Below are 20,334 nucleotides of genomic sequence, written 5' to 3'. Positions count from 1 at the left end.
TAATCTGATAAAGTGGGCAGGCATTGAAGCTCTAAAGCAGGTTATGGGGCAGGGGAAACTGACTGATGAAAGAATTGGAGAAATTTGGGGAAAATGCAGAAATTGTTTTTTCCTGACTATAAAACTTGGCAAAAGAATTATACTGAAACAGAAAAGAACTTGGCTATGATAAAAAAAAAGTTTCTGAGGAACCTAAGACTTTTGGGGTTGACTGACTATGGCCTTATAAATCAAAATTGGAATTGTGAGGAACAACAAGGGGAAGGGTACGACAATGGAGTAAAACCCACTGAACTATGCTTCTGTAAACTGCAAGTAGGTAGCCTCTAAGGTAAAAGTCTCAGAAGTTGTTTTATGATTAACTCAGCTAAGAATTATGAATATAGTTGCTGGCATGGGGCTTGGGAACTGGGAAATGTCATAATAAATTTGATGTTTGGATTTCAAAGAATCTTTATACTTCTTGTGAAGTGCTTGGCCCAGCTAATGATTAACCTGTGGCAAGAAAAAAGAATCAATTTGCTTGAGCAAAATTTACAATAAAAGACTGAGGTTTGAAGCTCAGGGCAGAAGAAGAAAGAAGAACAAGTAGGAGAAGAAAAAGAATAAGGAGGAGGAGGAAGAAGAAGAAGGAGAAGAAGAAGGAGAAGAACTTGCTCTGCGGCTGATAGCTTGTCAGCTTGCATGAGAATCCTGGGTTCGTGTATTCATTTCACCTTCTAGACATCCCAGATTCGAGACCCACTTCTCTGCTGAGGCTGGTCTCCAGTGCATTAACAGTCCTTGTATTTAGCCTTTTGCATGCTATACAAATATATTTCACTGAAAGTCCGTTTTCATTCACACATGTATATAATTATGACACAAAAATCTATACATTCTACCTTCAAATGTCCTTATAAAAGATGTAAAAATGAATTCAGAATGCTTACAAGATAGTAAGAAAACACCTAAAATTACTCAATCAAAACTCATTTTTCCCTTCTACTACTGTTTCCTTTGTCTTTCTACGACGATTCCCATCTTCGTTCCCTCTTTTCCTTCTAACCTGAATTAAGACATTGTCTGCCATGTTGCAACAAGTGACCTTTCTCTAGGTATAGTTGGTGCATTCTTAGAATCCCAGCACTCAGGTGGTGGCAGAGAGGATCAGGAGTTCAAAGCCAACATGCAATAACAGGCATATGCTACCATTCCCAGCTTAGAACTTTATATATAGCTTTCGTGTGTGTGTGTGTGTGTGTGTGTGTGTGTGTGTGTGTGTGTACAAATGTTCTCGTCTGCTTGGGTCCATGTACCTATCTATGCATGTAGGTTGATGTCAGAAATCATCTTCAGTTGCTCTCCCACCTCTTCTGTAAGGCGGGGTTTCTATCCATCAAGAATTCACGAATATAGCAAGTTCCCCTAGCTTAATTGCTTGGGGGACCCCACACCTCAGCCTTCCATGATCAGAATTATCAAAGACCTGCCACATCCACCCTGCATCTACGAGGGTTCTTTGAACTGAACTCTGATTGACATAATTGTTTGGCAAGGGAACCATCTCCCTAGCACCAACATATAATTTTAAATCCAGACTTCAAGCTACTTGAAGACAGAAATTATACTTTGCTTGTGAGCTAATTCTTACTTCCTAACCCAATGGCTGTTATTCTGCAAACACTTGGTATTTGCTGGGTGGATCTGCAGATAGGATCATTCCAATGAGTAAAAGGCAGGACTTCACAGTCAGCCTCTCTTTCTCAAAACCGTGTGAAAACCACTGATGGTTGTAATAGGTGTTACAAGAATTAAAGATCTAAGCATGAGGAAAGGAGCTTTCACTCTAACAGATAAACCATAAAATCCACCCAGGATGAAGCCCAGGAAAGATGTGCAACAAACTGCAGAAAAAGATGGCTCTGAAATGCACAGGCGTGAGCTGCAACTCAGCTGACCAATGTAAGGTCCAAACAGGGTGGAAGTCCTAACGTGTACATGGGAGAGAAGACAGTGAGAACATAACAGCGGATTTATAGACGAAAATACTCAAAGTGCAACCACAGTTCTTCCTGGAAAGGGTTTTACAGGGCCAGGTCTCCTGAAGCTAAGACTTTATCATCCAGGACTCCTCAGATTGATGATATCATAAGTTAAACTGTAGTTTTCAGTATGCTAATGTAAGAAATACATAATCAAAATAAGCGAATAATTCCTCTGCAAATTGTTTACTTGTTGACCCTCTCCACTGCCCGTGACTGTACAAGGAGGAAAAAACCCATGCAAACACAGGTACACAAGGACTTACTTCATCTATAATTTATTTTTTTATCGATTTATTTATTGCTTGTACATAAGTCTATTATGCTTAAAGCAGCGTCATATCCATGGCACATCCATGTTCCTCTCTCAGACCCCCACAGAAACTACCAGAAGACCTCCGAACTCTCCAATGTGTGCATCCATGTTATACACAATTTATGATTTCAACCCATGATCATCTGATGTATAAAGCCATGAAAACTAAAATAAAAATGTTTTCATAATGCATTTTTTTAATTAACCTGAATGCTTTTTAGGGCCATCTTTTCCACTTAATCAACTCTGACTTCTTTGCCATTGGACAAACATCTGGGTCATTATGTATTAATTCTTTTGTCTGAATCCATCGCTGTCATTTTGACAAGATAGACTTATCTAAATATTTGAAGACTGTACATCTTAACCGCAACTCAATAATGGATGACTGAGTGGTAAAATGGACTCGAGAGCACTTTGGGGTGATGCAATCATTAAGCATAGTCAGCCTGCCCTACTTTCAAAAGTCACTTATTTAAATGTCTAAACTATGCCAAATCAATGCAAGAAATAGGTTTTTATTAGATCTATTTTCTGTGAGGACAGTTAGAATTACAGTAACTATACAAATTAGAACAAAAAATGTCTAAGAGATAAAACTATGCAATATATCTAACTACATGCTTATATGCTTACTGAAATATTAGGTCTACACTGGAGGAAGAGAAATAGGTTCTTTGCTGTGTTACTGAATAGGGTCTATGACTATTTCAATAATTTTACAGTATTACATGTGTGTATTAACTGTGTGAGGAAATTATCAAGTAAAACAAAATGGAAGATATATGTTGGAGCTAGAAAAAAATCAAGTCTCTGTAATTGCCATCTTATTCTGGGGAAATAGCAAGGGCCAGCTGAGTTGCTCATCCACAGCCTTTGCTAATTGTATCACAGTGAATTAACAAAAGAATCCCTCTCCCTTTCCCTTTATGTAAACACACGAAGCAATTCTGGGAATCGCTGTCTGTAATCAGGAATTCTCCACCATTGGATGCCAGTCTCCTGCTCAGGCACTCACTGGCCATCTCACTCCATTACTGTGCTCTTCTTCTCCAATGACACTCGGCAGGAAATCCTGTTTCGACCTATGGACATTTGGTCACTATTTTTCTTCTTATATCCATCAATTGTCACTTTTTGGGGCACAAGATTAATTTCTGTACATAGGCCAAGGTGTCACACCAACTGGAATCTACAATCTCTTCTTTTCTGAACTCACAAAGGTTCTCCAAACATAGCCCTGAATATACAGACTTCTGATATGCTTCTTATTATTGGATATATAACGATAACTTGATACTCCAATGTAGTGGTTTGAAGACTTTAGTACCCACTTTGTGGCACTGTTTGGGAAAGCTATGGAACCAGTGGGAGGTGGAACCTCATTGGAGGAAATACGTCACTGAAAGAGGGCTTTAACTGTTTATGGTCGCACATCACTTCCTCAGCTCTCAGTTCTAGCCACCATGCCTGCCACTTGGTGCCATGAATCCATGCAATGATGGGTTTTTATCTGTCTGGAGCCTTAGGCCAAAATGGACTCTTCATTCTGTGTGTTGCCTTGGTCATGGTATTTTATCCCAGCAGAGAAAAAGTAGTGAAGGCCACATTCCTTTTCCTTCATTGATGCTCCCACTAAAATGACTTCCTCTGAAGGCAGTTTTTGGACATCATGAGAAACATATACCACTAAAGTCCATGTAAATATTTTAGTTTCTAAAACAACCTATTGCCTGTTGACCACTTCTCTTCAGATTAAAAATCATTGCTCCAATGGAATTAAGTCTTTTAATAGTGAGATGTGTGGCAAAACTTTTGCACACAAATCTAAAATTCTGCTAAGTTCTAACATGTATTACCACATATGTGAACATATGTGGAATCGAGGTCATTACAGAAGTAATTGGCCAATAAGGAAAGCTCTTGCTTGAGTATGATGGGCATCTGTAGAAGGGAAAGGTCATGTGAGAACATAGTTGTGCACCAAAGATTCCCAGCAAACAACAGAAAGGGGCAAGAAACCTGTCTACTCTAGCTCCTCGCTGTAGCTGAATATGAATTTATGAGACAATACAGCTCTATCTTTTTAGTTCATTCAGTTTAAGTACTTTGCTCACGATAGTCATAAGTAACAAAAGAGTATCTGAATCAACACTAATATACATATAAACGGAAATAAATATAGCTCCTCAGTAGACATTTGATTCAAGAGGCACTTTTCATTAGTTTGGTTATGTTTTCTAAACAGGGTTTCATGTAGCAGACTCATGTCAAACTTGCTCTGTTGTAGAAGAGGCTACTAAACTCCTAATCCTCCTGCTTCCACCTTCTGAGAGCTAGGATTACAGGAGTACATGATCATACTTAGCAAGAAGGTTATATATAAGACAGAATTATCTAGTGGCTGGTCAAAATGCATGTTTCAGAGAATGTGGTTATGAATACCTATTACAGGTCACAAAAATTTTCCTACTCTCCTAGGGATTCTATGACTTATCTAAATAAACGGCAAATATAGTTAGAAGTCCTCTGGAAAATTACAATAATGAAGCCACTGTCACAACACCAAGAAGCTGAATCTTAGAGGCAAGGGTACCATGATTTTCATTAAATAAGGAATTGACAGGCATGCTTTATTTTATGTTACAGTATTAATCTGTTCTTAATTTGCTTAGAAGTCTTACTTTCTGAGGTAGCTGCTGATCAAATGCTCTTCTTACATATCAAGAGATCACATTTTTTTCTGCTGAATTTTTAAATTAAGACTGTAGTAATTGAATTGCAATATTAAACATCTTGCCATTAATCCCAGATTAAATCCTACCTGCCTGCAGTGTTTTAATCTTTAATATGCTGCTATATCCACTATATTAATTCCAAGACATGCATGTATTTGTATTCATAAGTATGACTTGTCTGTAGTGGTTTCTAATTTATTCTTTCTTGTTTGGCACTTATTGTGATTTCAGGGAGGAGCTGGCACATAGTCCTTTGATATGTGCGTACTTAATTTTGTCAAGTTTTGCTTTTAGTATAACCTAGCTTCCTAAAAACAAGAATGGTAATTAATGGAGAAATTATGTCTCCTTTGAGGATATGGAAGAAGCCACTTGCAAAGCATCTTGATTTGGTTCTTTCTTCTAAAAAAAAAAAAATGTTTCTTGAACTTTCTCAAAGTGCTTAATTGACATTGCTATTTAATTTTTTTGGCCAAAACGGATCAGCTGTATTTTCCTGAGATAGTTAATATGTAGTTTACTATTTCCCAAGAGAGTATATGTGTTTACTATTGTGTTATTTTAAGCATTCAGATATCTGTTCATAATAATACCTTTCTGTTTCTCGGGGCTGCACGTGAGATTTCTCCATTCTGTCCAATATCACCCTTGCCAGAAGTTTCAGATCCTTCCGTATTCGTGCCTAATGCTTCTCCAAATTCTAGTTCATTGATATTTTCTTTCTACTTCCCTTGAATCTAAAAGCTGCTTTCTTTTTTCCCTTTTTCATGCTTCACAGATTGGATACTTGGATTCTAACAACACAGAACAAGGGCAAAATCTCAATTATCTTCAAACATGATCTCTCCATTAGGAAAAATAATCAAAAATTGATTATACTGTCTTAAATTTATTATCTGCCTTCTGAAAGTGAATGAATAATGAAAAAGTTCAATGTTCCACTGAATCACCTGTTTAAAAGAAGACAAATCTATACCAACAATGAAAGTAGATCAACTATTTTTCAGAAAAAAAAACGCGATTATATTTCAGGAACAAGTGAGTTGTGTAGTTAAAAGGTTGAAAGTCAACTACGTGTTTATGAGATGTGATGTTGTGAATCACTGAACGATAGCCCAAGGGCTGTGTCTCTGAAAATATGCTACACTCCAAACGAAAAGCAAACATGCAAACACTGATCTGCTAAAACTAGCTTAAAATAATTTTGTGTGTGAAACACGCAACTTTAGTGACTTGCAAGTATGAATAAACAGTTGACTATATGCTCTGCTACGTGCTATTGGTGTCTGTTAAGAATAAGATGCAGCTGCCTTAAACATCACACTCTGTGGCTGTTGTCTATAATCATGGACAGACATCATATCAGATGCAATCATGAACAGATACGCAAATGCTTTCTGAAGCATTTTTTAAAAAACAAATCTTGGGACAGATACACAATCCCACGACCAACTCAATCACACTGTTTTGACAAATGGTCAAGGAAGTCAGTAACTGTGATAAAAGCCATATACTAATAGATTTAATTACAAATATTTTATTTCTATCTGTAAAGGTTATTTGAATTATTTCTTTTTGGAACTCGAAATATGCATATTGAAGGCTTTTTGTGGGAGCCATCGTCATTTTGACATTTATGCCTGTCAATTAAACGTGCAAATGGAGCAACGGTACAGATATATAGGAGTGGATGTTCAAAGGGCAGTTCATTACGTGTGCGAACTTAGCTGCCTGTAAGTCTCATCCATATGGCCGCCTGGGATGTCATATAAAAGAACTAAAGAAAGTTGTACACCTACTGCACTGAAAATATCGTTTCATAAGCAGAACATAACCTTGTGTGTAGCTCTCTGATGTGATTTGATAACATTACTCAGTCACCTCCCCCAAAGTTTTTTCTAAAGCTTTTGCAATCTCTTAAGGTGACGTTCACTCAACTTCAGACATAACTTCATATTATGCAAGCCTTTATTTTTAATATTTTACAAATCACCCTTTCCTGCTCTATTATAACGCAAATCAAGATTCAGGTGTACTATTTAAAATCATTGGTTAGTATTTTTAAGTATAAGAATACAGGACTTGAAGGCAATATTAATTCTGATCACCTAGAATCATATTTTATCTAGGGTAGGTAGGATTGCCAACTGGATTGTTTTTATGTTATCAGTAGAGCATAAGCTGGAATAAAACATATTGCCTTTAAACTCCTGAACAACAGGTACCGCCAATGAAAATGTGAATTACTAACCAGTCGCCTTGGTGACTGAAGATGCAATATCATGGAGGAGTGCTTGTGTAGCGCATACCAGATTATAGAATGATAATAATTAACCAAAGACTATAGATGTGGCTAACAGAGAAAATAAGCTCAATGCAGAAGTAGTAATTGGCCAGATTACTTAATCCCCTATATATACAAAAAACCACTCTATCCCATATTGTAAGGCAAACGGTCCTTTGAAAATTATATCTATATCCATCGATGTATATTAATGTATACATACATAGAGGCAATATGTACACAAATGTTAAAACTCCTAATGTTTTTTCATGAAATAATATTATCACATCAGTAATAAAGTCACAAAATAATTTAAATGAAGAAATCATGATATGCTATAAGAGGATCTAAATATATTCATTCAATATTTCATTAAAAAATAGGCATTCCAATTATGGCAAAGAAGAAGATGAAGATGCTCCCAGGGATGCATGAACCATGAGCAAGAGAGGCAGGATTGTACAAAGGCTTTACTGTATGAGAAGAAATTCTAGGTAATAGGGAAAAATCACACCTGATGCAAATCCACACAAAACCCTCCTGCTGACACTCGTGTATCAGGGTGCAACAGATTTGTATTCCAATGTTAAAGTCTAGGATGGTGAAGTCAATGTGAACACCAGAATACAACATTCTACAGAGCTTCTATGGTTTACTTTAAATGCCTACCTCCTTTTCCATTTATTTTTATCTTTAATAACATGTCGTATCAATACTTTTAGACTAAACCACTAAAAAGATTTAGATAACACGAACACAGATGCATACAAAAATTCAAGCTTCTGAGTTTTGATACCTTATTACACAAGACTCAAAAAGCACAAAAAGTAGGTGACAAATTTTGACTGAGAGTGGTAGCTTTCTGATAAGGAACTGGCCTGCTATGAATCCATAGCAACTCTGAAAAGGCTTTCACGGATGCCGCACAGTCCTGCCCACTCTGCCTAGAATTCATCCACGAAAGCATATGGTCTTGTGAATCAGTTAGAGAAAACTTTCCAGGGTGAATGCCGACAAAAAGACAGATGAGACCTGGAAGAACGGCAGGCCATGAGACTGATAGACTTTCCTAGCAGGACTAAGAAAATTGGGGATATCAAGCTACAGGAGTCAATAAACTAGACACTCTTGTCTTTAAGCTAGATTTCCATGACATATAAAAATGTCCCAGATGTAAACGACAAAGGAAAGGATTCAGGTTTAGTTTTCATTTGCCAACTCAAACATGCAAAGCTTCTTAGAACCTTCCATTCAAAAGGCAAAGTTGATTTAGTCCTTGAGGTTTTATTCAAAGTTAATACTGACGAATATTTCAAATTGCACAAACGTTCCTATACTCATTTGAAGACGTGGACAAGATGATAAAGAAGAAACTCTAGCTAGCATCTAGAATGTTTCTGCTATTTCCCTCGTTGAACATATGTTGTATATATACTTTGACATAATCAAAGATTCATTGAAGGAAAAATGTGTCTTTAATATTCAATGTGTCATGTCACACTAAAGACTTATTTTTGAAATTCTGTATTTATTCATCTCAGTTTCAGTAAAACATGAATTTTTAAGAAAAACATCGATACTGACTTTTGTTATAAGGCATAGTATTTCAAAAAGATTTAACCATATATTAATATACAAAAATACAGATGATGTGACCTCAAACAGGGAAATCATAAATGCCATTCGCCTACTGATCTCAGATGCATAATGGGGGAAAACTGTTTTAGAAAAAACAGAGATCAACATCTCCATTCCCATCAGTTAACTCACTAGTCCCTCTCACAGCAGGTTTCAAGGAGGAACCGAATCAGAGAAAGCCAGGCATACTCACAAATTATACAGCATGTCGGCCATGTTGCTGCGGTAGTATAAAGCATTTCTGTAGGCGTTTTCAGCTTCAGAAATTTTACTCTGACTCTTCAGAACATTTCCAAGGTTACCCCATGCTGGCAAAGAGAAAAAGAAGTATTCAGGCTGAGTGTCAATCCCATGATATGTGACATAATATCCGTCTGTCAGGAAGTACCACATGGGGTGAAGAATCCTTCATAAAACATTTTACATGGAAAACTTATTTCCTTTATACTTTAACATTTCATCAAGCCAGGAGATTAAATATGTTCAAAGTCTAAAATAATTAAAGCTATCATTATGACTCAAGGCTGATGCACGCATACCGTTCATCACAGTGCCAAGAACAATGTTATCTTAAGATCGCCCACAAAGACTCCATGTTCTTTCAAGTTTCCGTGGTGGGTCTTTGTGGTCTGCAATTATTGTATACATACTGAACTGGAAGTAGTAAGAACAAATGTCATAGAACACTCGAAGGTGAGATGCACAAGAAAGGGAAACCAGACAGATGCCAGAGAACAGAAGGTATGAGAAGAATATGATGCTTCTGACCATAGTTAAGTACACAAGATATGTTATAAATATAGAGTATTAACTCTAAAAGTAGATGTTTTGATAAGCAAGAAGATAGAGACAAGAAGGCTTATACAACTTAGATATATCTATTTGAGTTATTACTGACAAGGCCAGAAGAATCAAAGGTGTCTAAAGTATCAATTTTCATGCATTAAAAATATGGAGAATCTTTCCCTGTCCAATTTCCCTGTGTTTCTCTAACTTTGCACCGCCAGTTAACCTCAGTTGCTAAATATAACGTGTCTCGTGTCCTTTCGTTATCTAGAGAGAAAACTGATGTGTCACATTGCAAATGCTTCCACGGCCAAAAGAAGACACTGAGCTCATAATTATCTCCCAACAAAGAGTAGCACATGTTTCATGCTTGACACGTGTCGTCTCATAAACGCTCGCCACACAGCCCTACATGGGAAACGGACACTGAGTCTGCCTGCGGACGCGGAAGCACTAAAGGATGTGCCAGGTTAACTGTGAAGCCAAAATTCCGATCCAAAGCTGATTAACCTGAGCCTGCCCTATCCTCTAATTAACATTCGCTTACTAGGTTCACCTTTAGCGGCAAAATAAGATTCACGCCCAGTGGACACCTCCAGGGCATTGTGCATTCAGAGAAAATGTTAGCATTCAATTAAAAACATTTGAATATTATCCGGTTAACTAATAATTTGAAAACAGGAACGAAGAAAAACAGTAAGTCATATTCAAATTTAATAGACAAAAACACTATTTTTTTTAACCTAGTGCCCTTCATCTCAAATTAATATAGTATGGCCCTGCAGAAATTTCTAATACTCAGTCTTGTTTTCAAGCTACTTCATCCCTCTCAAAGTTCTGCATAATAACAGATTAATAAAATAGATTACACTAAATTTACTCTTGAAAACACATGCAAATATTAATTTACACAATGAAAAAGCAATTAGCCCACATCCCCAAATGAATATGCTAGAGAAAATAGCAGCCAGGACATACTAAATATAAATATTTTAAGATATATTTCCATAGAGATAAATGGAATTCTCATTAAGTGCTTATGTCTTAATTAAACAATAGCGAACAAGTGTCCCTCTGGTCAACAGCAGGCATAATTAGCAATAGATCCAGAATAAATGTTTACAAATTTGGTTGTATGTTCACTTACTCAATCACAAATGTAGCCAGATACTTGTTAATTCTCAACAGCATTAAGAGAACCGGGCCCAAAGCATGGAAAACAATTCTTCAAGGTAATAGTTCCTCTAGATGGTCAGACTGATTGCACTGAGGAACACCCAGATGTTACTAAAGAGCACTTCTGAGTATGTCTGTAAAAGCATCCAGAGGTAATGAGATGAGGGCTGTGTCCTAACCAAAAACTTAAAATGAGATTAGATTGTAGGAAGAAGGTCAGAGTGTGGGAGGAGGCTACTTGTTGAAAACGTAAGTTGTTAAGATTCATTGAATAGTGAGACTCTGGTCCCTTTCACTGTCTCTTAGCTTCCTGTCCAACATAAAGTGTGCTCCTTAGTTCTGTCACATGTTCCACTTAGGATTTTCTGCCCTTCCTCAGACTTGCAGCAATGGAAGCAGATCACCATGGGCTAAAACCTCTAATACTAGAAGGCAACCATTTATCCTCTAGAATTATGCCAATGCTTGTCATAGCAATGGGAGCAATGTCACACCACAGCAGTAGAATGTGTAAGGAAAGTAGGGTTTAAAAGTTCCATTGCAGGGTCAGCAAGATGGCTCAGTGGGTAAAGGTGCTTGCTCCCAAGTCTGATATGAGTTTGATCCCCAGAACCCATGCAGTAGGAAAGGAGAATGCATTCTTGCACGTTGTCCTCTGACAATTATGCATGCATTGGCGGCATTTCTATGACCCTACAGAAATCACGAGCACACATAAATGTAGAAATACAAGCAAATAAATATAATGCATTATATTTAACACAGTGATAAGCACCACAAATAATAAAAGAATAAACAATGCATAGCAGTCTAAAGTAAAGGTAGAGAAATTAGAGCATGTTAAGAACTAAAGTATTAGGAGTCCCTTCCTGGAAAGGTTGGAGATTCCAATATGAAAAACAGAGCAACAAATAAACTTAATAGTCTCCAGCTACATATTGTCCAGTCAGGTGGATGGATACGGAGAAGACAAGATGAAGTCAAGAGATGAACAGGATTAGACACATTGGTTTATCAAACCATGGCAAGCACTCTGGAGTACGTTTTATTCAAATCATCAGGGTAGGATTTCAGGGAAGGAGTTGGATGACAGTTTAGATTTTGAGAAGAGCAATATCCATGTCTGCAGGGCAGGCGTTCCCTGAAGCAGAACAGGAGCAAGAGAGGGGACTACAGATATGAATCATTTGCGAGCATCCTTGCCTAGGATGCAGGAAGCACCAGGTTAGATCCCTAGCACTACATAAATCAGGCATAGTAGTATATACCTGTAGCCCTAGCAGGGAAGAGATGGGGGCAGGCGAAGCAGAAGTTCAAGGTTGTCATCAGCTACAAAGGGGGTTCAAGACCCCCTTAAGAGACCCCCATCTCAAACAAAAGGGAATAACTAAGAAAAAGACAACTCAGAAAGTCACTGCAGAAGTCCAATGACAAAACAAAGATGGTTCCCAGGAAGATGAGAACAGAAGAGAGGGTAGATTATTCAAAGGAAGGATGCAGTCTGCAAGTTAAAGATGAACATAAATTTAGATGAGGCAATGCGGGGCTGTGCAGGGAGTGCCTGCTTTGGCTAAGTGAAATCTCACAATCTACATGACTAAGTCAAATCCTACAGTATCTGGAAAAATAAATCTACCCAATTAGTCACATAGTTTAGAAATATTTTAACCATGTTATGTGCTAAAGAGAGAAGGGATGCAAGGAAGTTAAGAAAAAACACAGGGTACCCAGAACTCCTTGGACCTTCAGGAGCAGCCCAGTGGGTCCTACTTGACATAGCCTCACATACTCCCAGCCTCAGACAGATTCTCAGAGACTGGGATGAATCAAACAAAGCAAGACCACTTCAGAGAATGTCCAAATAAAGAGAGCCAGAGACCACTGTACAGTCCACAAAATACCAAACAACTCCCTTTCTTGCTAAATGAAAGACTAAGAAAAACTAAAATGATCCCCTCATCCAATCTCAGGTGAAAACATCCTTCCTTAGAGCCCCTTCCAGTCCAGCCATCTGAAGCAAAGCATCTTCTCACAGCACAGAGCCTGAGACATCCAGGCTCAGGACCACATCATGTTCTATAAACTGCAAGAACTAACAGGACCAGCTTCCTTTACTCCAGTTGTCTCTGGCTGACCGAACGACACAGGGGCTGTCATCGCCTTCAATGATAAACATAATTCCTTCTCAAATTCCTATCTCCCTTAGATCACTGCTCTGCAATGTAGGTCAAAACAGATGTGTAAAGAGGTACCAAAAGAAAGCGTAAAATTATCGCAGACATTTTTGGTGTGAAATTGCTGTCATCATTCCCATCCATTTAAAGAGAAATGTGATTGACATTTTTGTCATGGGTGTTACCAACAGATGATAGTAAAAAAAAAAAAAATTAAAATGTTCATTTACGAAAATATAAAGCTGCCCAGAGAACATGACCTAAAAAAAGAAAAAATTAGTCAACTAGGTAGTGATAATTTTCGTGATAAATGTTCATTTTTTTAGGTTTCAATGATAAATAAAAAGAAAAATCATACTTAAATTGAACAACCATTTAAATTTCAGCTGAAGTATACAAAAGTGTATTACAGTTTAAAGAAAAATGCTTAAGATGAATATTTAAAAATTAATTTTCAAATGCTTACGATTTCACCTCACTGTTAGAAAGGTAGAGAATGAATCAATGTAGCTAATTCTGTTTTTTTAAATAGTTGGAAAATTTTACCATATTAAACAAGTCATATTTATTAATAAAACTGAAAATTCTATATAGATTAAGAATTCTATGTAATTCCAATCAATATTTTAATGTCATTTACCAAGTAACTCTTAAAATTTATCTTAATGATAATATTTGAAAAAAAATTGAAACTCTATTGTACTATCATATTTGCCAAATATAAAAGTAAATGCCAAAAGTTTCCAAAGTTACATTTGCAAAGGATGGTGAGAGAACAGGATGGTCAAGCGGGGAGAGGGTTGGAGTGGGAGAGCAATGAGAGAGAGTTCTTGATGGAGAGAGCCACTGTGGGGTTAGGGAGAAACCTGGTGCTAGGGAAATTCCCAAGGATTCTCAAGGATGACCACTGTTAAGACTCCCAGCAATAGTAGAGAGGGAATCTGAACTGGCCTTCCCTTGTAATCAGATGGTGAATATCCCAACTATCATCACAGAGCCTTCATCCAGTAACTGATGGAATCAATGCTGGATCTACAACCAAGCACCAGGCTGAGTCCCAGGAATTCAAATGAAGAGAAGGAGGGAAAAGATGAGCAAGCTCGTGGAAACACATGAGCTCTAGACCGACAGCTATGGAGCCTCCATAGGACCAAACAAGGCCCCCCATATATAAAAGACAGTGGTGAAGCTTGGACTATCTAAGGGGCCCCTGTCAGTAGGACCAGGAACTATCCCCAGTGCATGAGCTAGCTTTTTGGAGCCCATTCCTATGGTGAGAAGCCATGCTCAGTCTTAATGCAGGGAGTGGGGCTTGGTCCTGCTGCAACCCCAACTTAATGTGCCAGACTTTGTTGACTCACCATGGGAGAGCTTAACATGTTGGGAGGAGTATATGGGGGATGGGCTGGAGGAGAACAAGGGACAAAGTAGGAGGAGGAGCAGGGGCTGGAGGGGAAACTGTAGTTGGAATGTCCAATAAAGAAAAAAAATTAAATTAAACAAAAGTTTTAAAAATATTTTTAACAGGTAATGCCTGAGTCGAGGTCACATCTTAAACTCTATTACTTCTTCTAAACTGTCATGTAATTTTTAAAATTCTTTCCCAACCAAGTTCTCAAATACTTATCCAATCCTATTATACAAAAACATTATTGTAAAAATTTATATTAAATTTCTTTATGGTTTGTGGACGGTGGTGTCCACCTCAAGGCTCTACGTTGGCACGCTATGATAACAAAAGTAGAACACAAAGATGCTGGGAGTGGTCATGCACGCCTTTAATCCTGGCCCTTCTGAGGCAGATACAGGTAGATCTTTGCCAGTTCCAGGCCGGCTTGTTCTACAGAGTGAGTTCTAGGACAGTCAGGGTTTCATAGGGTTCCTGTCTCAGAACAAACAAACAAAAAGAAGCAAAGGCAAGGCTGAAAGGAAGTATGAAAAACTGTAAGAGAAAACTACAGGTGTTGACACTTATGGATTGGTATGAAAGTGACAGTGTTCTAATCTTTAAAACCCCTGAAAACATCTGTGATACAGAAACAGTAGCCAGTTTATTGAGGAGAAAACTGCTTCTATTTCAAACTTATCATCTGAATTTTTAGAGTTAAGATAATTTTCCCTTACTGTGAGCATAATTCTTTTACGTATATAATTTTGGAACTAAAAGATAACATGAATACAAAATAAAATTATTCCAGTGAATCATCCTGTCAGAGACACTAGAAGCAACAAGAACTCAGGCATAATAAAAGTAAGCTACCTGGTACCCCTATTTATAATATATTCAATAATGCATCTTCCAAATCAAAGCAAACTTAACAGTAAATTCAATTGTTTTTTTTCTTTCATTTCTTCAGAAATACAACTTTAAATTTCACATTTTTCTGGATATATCCTGAAATGTGAACATTCTCAGAATATGTCAGCAAAGATTTGTGATTAAAGACCCCACAGCACAGGCTAGTGTCTTCTCCCATTGACAATGTAAATAGATCTTGCAGTTCAGGGAATTAAATAAATACTGTCTAATTATTTTGTGCCATAATCCAAAGGACTAAGCCACCTTGAATATATTACAACAAGGCTACTAGATACTTCTACATAAAGCTGGAAACACTTGAGAGAAAAAAACGAGATCTGTGAAGTGACTTTCAAAATGAGTAAGAATGTTAAAAACTCAGGAAATGAAGCAGAACTCTCTCTTACACCTCAAGTATCCTCACAAGAACCTCTGAGGCAAGAGGACTCCCCCCCTCTCTCTTTCTCTGTCTCTTCTCCCCCTACCCATTATCCCCTTGCCTCTTCCCTTTCCCCTCCATAATCCACTAAATAAACTCAATACTCAAACTCTCTCTGCATGGCATTTCTGTCTATCTCTCACCTGTTGCAATCTCCCACTCACCAAGGGGATCCACCAAGGCCTTGGGTAACCCACTGCTGCCCATCCTGGGACAGGTCCCCCACCATCTGCTTCTAATGATAACTCCACCCTCTTCTCCTCCTGTTGCCCTCCCCTCCTCTCTCTGAGTCCTCCACCAACTCCTCCTCTGCTTCCTTTCAGGAAGGGACAGGCCTCCCATGGGCAGCAACACCTCTGGCTGCACTTGCTGTAGCAAGGCTGGGTGAGGCGTCCCAGCATGGGGCCCAGGAACTCTACAGAGTAAACTACAACTTACATGACTGCAGTTTTCTGTCTCTGATGCTTCACAAAAACAACCCAAGTAGGTGAGCTTCTGATAAAAGTAGTCACTATGTGTCAAAATTTGAATAAATTATATAATTTTCCTGCCCAAAATAATATCATAGTTATCTCAAAACTTACCACAGATTTTAGTTTGAATATTACTAAAAAGATGAATGAATCTCCTAGCATTAATATTTAGTCTTTCAATATTTAACCCTCAGGCTATTGATAACACAGTAATCATGCCTCTTTGGGTTGCTGTAAGAGCATTTTCATCTCATTGGAGAAATGGACAGAATCAAATTTAGCAAGGGCTCTTGCTCCAATATAAAATTTATTTTTACTTTATGAATTCAAACTATAATTTTCGATACAACATAAAACACTAATATGTAAGAATCATCAAAAATTAAAATACTTCAGTATATTAAAGGAAAAATCTCAAAGTTTGATTCCTCCAATTTTAAGTAAGCTATGTAGAATCAAAAGCCTATTTTTTTTTTCCAAAAAAGGACTGGAAATTGGAATTTTTCCAGTATCTCCATGCCAAGAAAAAAAAATGCAAAAGAAAACAAGGAATGAACTTGTGCTGAATATATTGATTAAAAACTGTTTCTATGCAGATTAAACATCATTATCAGGCAAAATTTTATATACATCTGATCTGTAAAATAATGGCAACATATGCCGTCCTGAGGTGACACCAAAACGCTCTAGGAAACTCAAAGACACGTCTGCCCTGTCTGGTTCTGTAGAAGGCTTAGACTTCAGAATCGTTCTGCAGACAGTATCATCCAGACCGTAACTTAATAGAGATCAACATCAAACGAAAAGGTTAATTATGTTAAACTTTCTCATCTCAATTGCAATGGAGCTGGAACTTCCCATGAGAAGGGAAACAGCAACGGAAGCACGTGAACGTCATGGCGGATGGGAATGTGAATTGTGGTTTTGCTATCTTTCATTCCTGATATCAGCAAAGACAATGGAGGAGGTCAGTATTCCTAATCTGTTCCCTCATCATCTAATCATCCCTTCATATGGTTCTGGGGACAAAAGAATTCCTTTCATCCCACAAGACTATTTTCCTGAAAGTAATTATGCCTTGGTTAACTGTGAATAACAGCATAATGGTGAGTGGCAGGTGAAACAGTTCTATTTCAGATATTAAATGAAAGGCATAGAGGTGATGTAAAATGATTCATTGATACCAGAATATATAATCCATATGTTTGGATGCAATTATAAATTTTATTTCTAGTGGTTTTACTGTATAAAAAGCAGTTTTACCCTTGTTACTCTACGGTTATGCAAATGGAACTTGTACTAAATATATACTTGTTTTAAACAGTAATAAAATGTACAGATAATTTCAGTCTTTCAAGACATAACAATGTGTTAGTCTTGACACCCGGGTTTGTACTGCAATACAGCAATATGCATGTATGCCTTTTGATAGGCACATATACCATCCTGTGTTTTACTTTGAGTGTACCACCTAAGAGTGGCCCCTCGAGATTTTATAATAACATCACTAAATTCTACCAGATTTCAAACTTTAAATGTGAGCCATCCTTCCAGCCCTAGCCAAGATAACTGACCAGAACTGTTCATGGTACTTGAAACTAGGTTTTACCTGCAATTGCTTTCATTCATTAATTTCTCATTTTCATGGAAATTTTCAATGGTTTCTCTTTCATTTTTTCCCTGCCTTCTTCCTAATAGTAATGTGGCCTATGAAAAGTTTCTCTCTCTCTCTCTCTCTCTCTCTCTCTCTCTCTCTCTCTCTCTCCTCTCTCTCTCTCTCTCTCTCTCTCTCTCTCTCTCTCTCTCTCTCTCTCTCTCTCTCTCTCCTCTCTCTCTCTCTCTCTCTCTTTCTCTTTGTTGTTGTTTGTTTGTATGTTTTGGTTTTTTGAGACAGGGTTTCTCTGTGTAACAGTCCTAAATGTCCTAGAACTAGCTCTTGTAGACCAGTATGGCCTCAAACTCACAGAGATCCACCTGTTTCTACCTCCTGAGTGCAGGAATTAAAAGTGTGCACCACCACCACCTGGCAAAAAGTTTCTCTTTAAGTAGCAATAGTACTTTCGGTAGAAAACAGTCAATATATTTATATTTTCCTAATATAATGACTGGTCACAGGGGAGGAATTTGGGAGAAACCAAGCATTAAATAGTTCCTCAAGAAGTTTAAGTAAACCCTTGTTGTCAATAATGCTGTCAAAAGAAGTTAACAAAACACTTGGTGAGTATATCTTAGAATGACATACGGACTGAGACTCTCTATATCACACTAAATTGGTTCAGTAAGAGCTTGGACAGCTGGATCAACTTCCCCCAAAGTGTCTCAGAATCACAATCCTGCAATGAAGACTGGGAGACTTCACACTCCTGTAATGTTGCTTTGAAATAATAGACTGTCAAGAGCCAAGGAATCTTTAAATACATCATTGTGAGTGACAATAAGAAAGCTGCAGAACACGTGTGTTTGTATGAAATAAGTAATCAATATGCCTGTGTAATGGAGACATTAGCATTTTAATTACTGTATTAATGTAATTATGTAACTATTAACAACACCATTCAGTCTTAACGTAAGAAAGAACATGGCTCAAATCATCAATGGAAATTATAGCAACTATTTGAAAAGAGAAGCAGTATTTGCAATATTAGAAATTACCAAAGCGTGTATACTTCAGGCCATGTGTTCTGTGCTACTGATTCACCGATCCACCAGAGAATGTAGAGAAGAAGGAAAAAGAAAAACTTCTCCCTGGATGTCTGAGACTGTAAGTTGCCTTGCCATCCTAGGTGAGTTAAGAAGAAAAAGGAAATGGAAAACAGGACATTGAAACAACAATGACCTACTGTGTCAAAGTCCAACTTGGTTGATGGGTGAGCCTCAGAAGCAGCTCTTTCTTTCTACCCTAACATCTCATCACTAAAGCGCATGCCGGTGACATCCACAGAGAAGACACTCAGTTTCCACGGTGACTATTATTATTACTGACATTGATTATGTGCCTTACAATAGCAGGAAGAATTATCAGAGCGGCACATTTCTGGGAAACGGAAACTGTGTAATTTTGCCATTTAAGAAGTGTCTGTTTATCTTCTGTGTGTGCAGGTGTACATGGTCGTGCACACACACATATGATTGTGTACGAACAGTTTGTTTTTCTTATTTAATCAATCTGTACGTGGTTTCCTGATTGGAAATTTTTATTCTATAAGAAACTCTTCATAAATCTGTTTTTTTTTTCAGTTTATAAGTATAGAGTACATATTGGCATGCTACATTCTCTTGGATAATGTCTTGTTTTGAAAGTTAGAAAAAAATCTGTCAATGATTTATAAGTATAAAGATGAATTTCTTACCCAATATCAATAATGTACAAATATTAACAGGACTCACAGTTTCCTTCTGTCACATCTTTATAGAATTACACAAAAATATTTCTCCACATCTGATCTTTTAAAATAATTATATGACTTAATCATTTCATATTTTCCTATTATTGTTTTGGACTCAGTGGGTTTTTCTTTAAAATCAATGACTAAAATAGGTTACCATATATGAAAAAGGCTGAAACTGTATTTCTAGAAGCAGATGGCATTTGTCCTATGAAAAATGCATTCTTTGTGTTATATTATTGTAAACATGTAGTACAAAAGGAATATATTTATCTGCTTGTGCTTTATATGGGTTGAATATTTGCAATTTGATCTCACACATGGTGACCGGTTATATTGATCGTTAGGATTTAGAATTACCATGGAAACATACCATGCCTGTGAAGGAATTTCTAGATGGAGTTAACTAAGGTGAGAAAACCTCTTTTAAACATGGTCTATATCAATTCATATATGTGACTTCTGGATTGAATACAAAAATTAGGTGGGCATCAGTGTTCACCTCTCTCTATCCTGACTGTGAATGCGATGTGACCAAGTTCCTCAAGCTCCTGAACCATGCCTTGCCCACAGGGATGGATGACTAAAGCCTCAAATGAGA

At 37.4% G+C, this 20,334-nt stretch overlaps 1 protein-coding gene across 1 annotated transcript in view; it reads right to left on the bottom strand.

Annotated features, from left to right (window-relative positions):
• Positions 1 to 20,334, bottom strand: part of Tmtc2 (transmembrane O-mannosyltransferase targeting cadherins 2) — a 375,422-nt gene that overhangs the window by 156,475 nt on the left and 198,613 nt on the right. Inside the window, exon 4 of the mRNA XM_041670971.1 lies at positions 9,194 to 9,308. Coding sequence (XP_041526905.1) covers positions 9,194 to 9,308 — 115 coding nt within the window. The remainder of the gene's footprint in view (positions 1 to 9,193; positions 9,309 to 20,334) is intronic.

Source organism: Microtus oregoni, unplaced genomic scaffold, assembly GCF_018167655.1.
Source record: "Microtus oregoni isolate MIOR12 unplaced genomic scaffold, Mior012 000001F_ref0000356, whole genome shotgun sequence".
Lineage (NCBI taxonomy): Eukaryota > Metazoa > Chordata > Mammalia > Rodentia > Cricetidae > Microtus > Microtus oregoni.
This window is presented reverse-complemented; position numbering and strand designations above follow the sequence as displayed.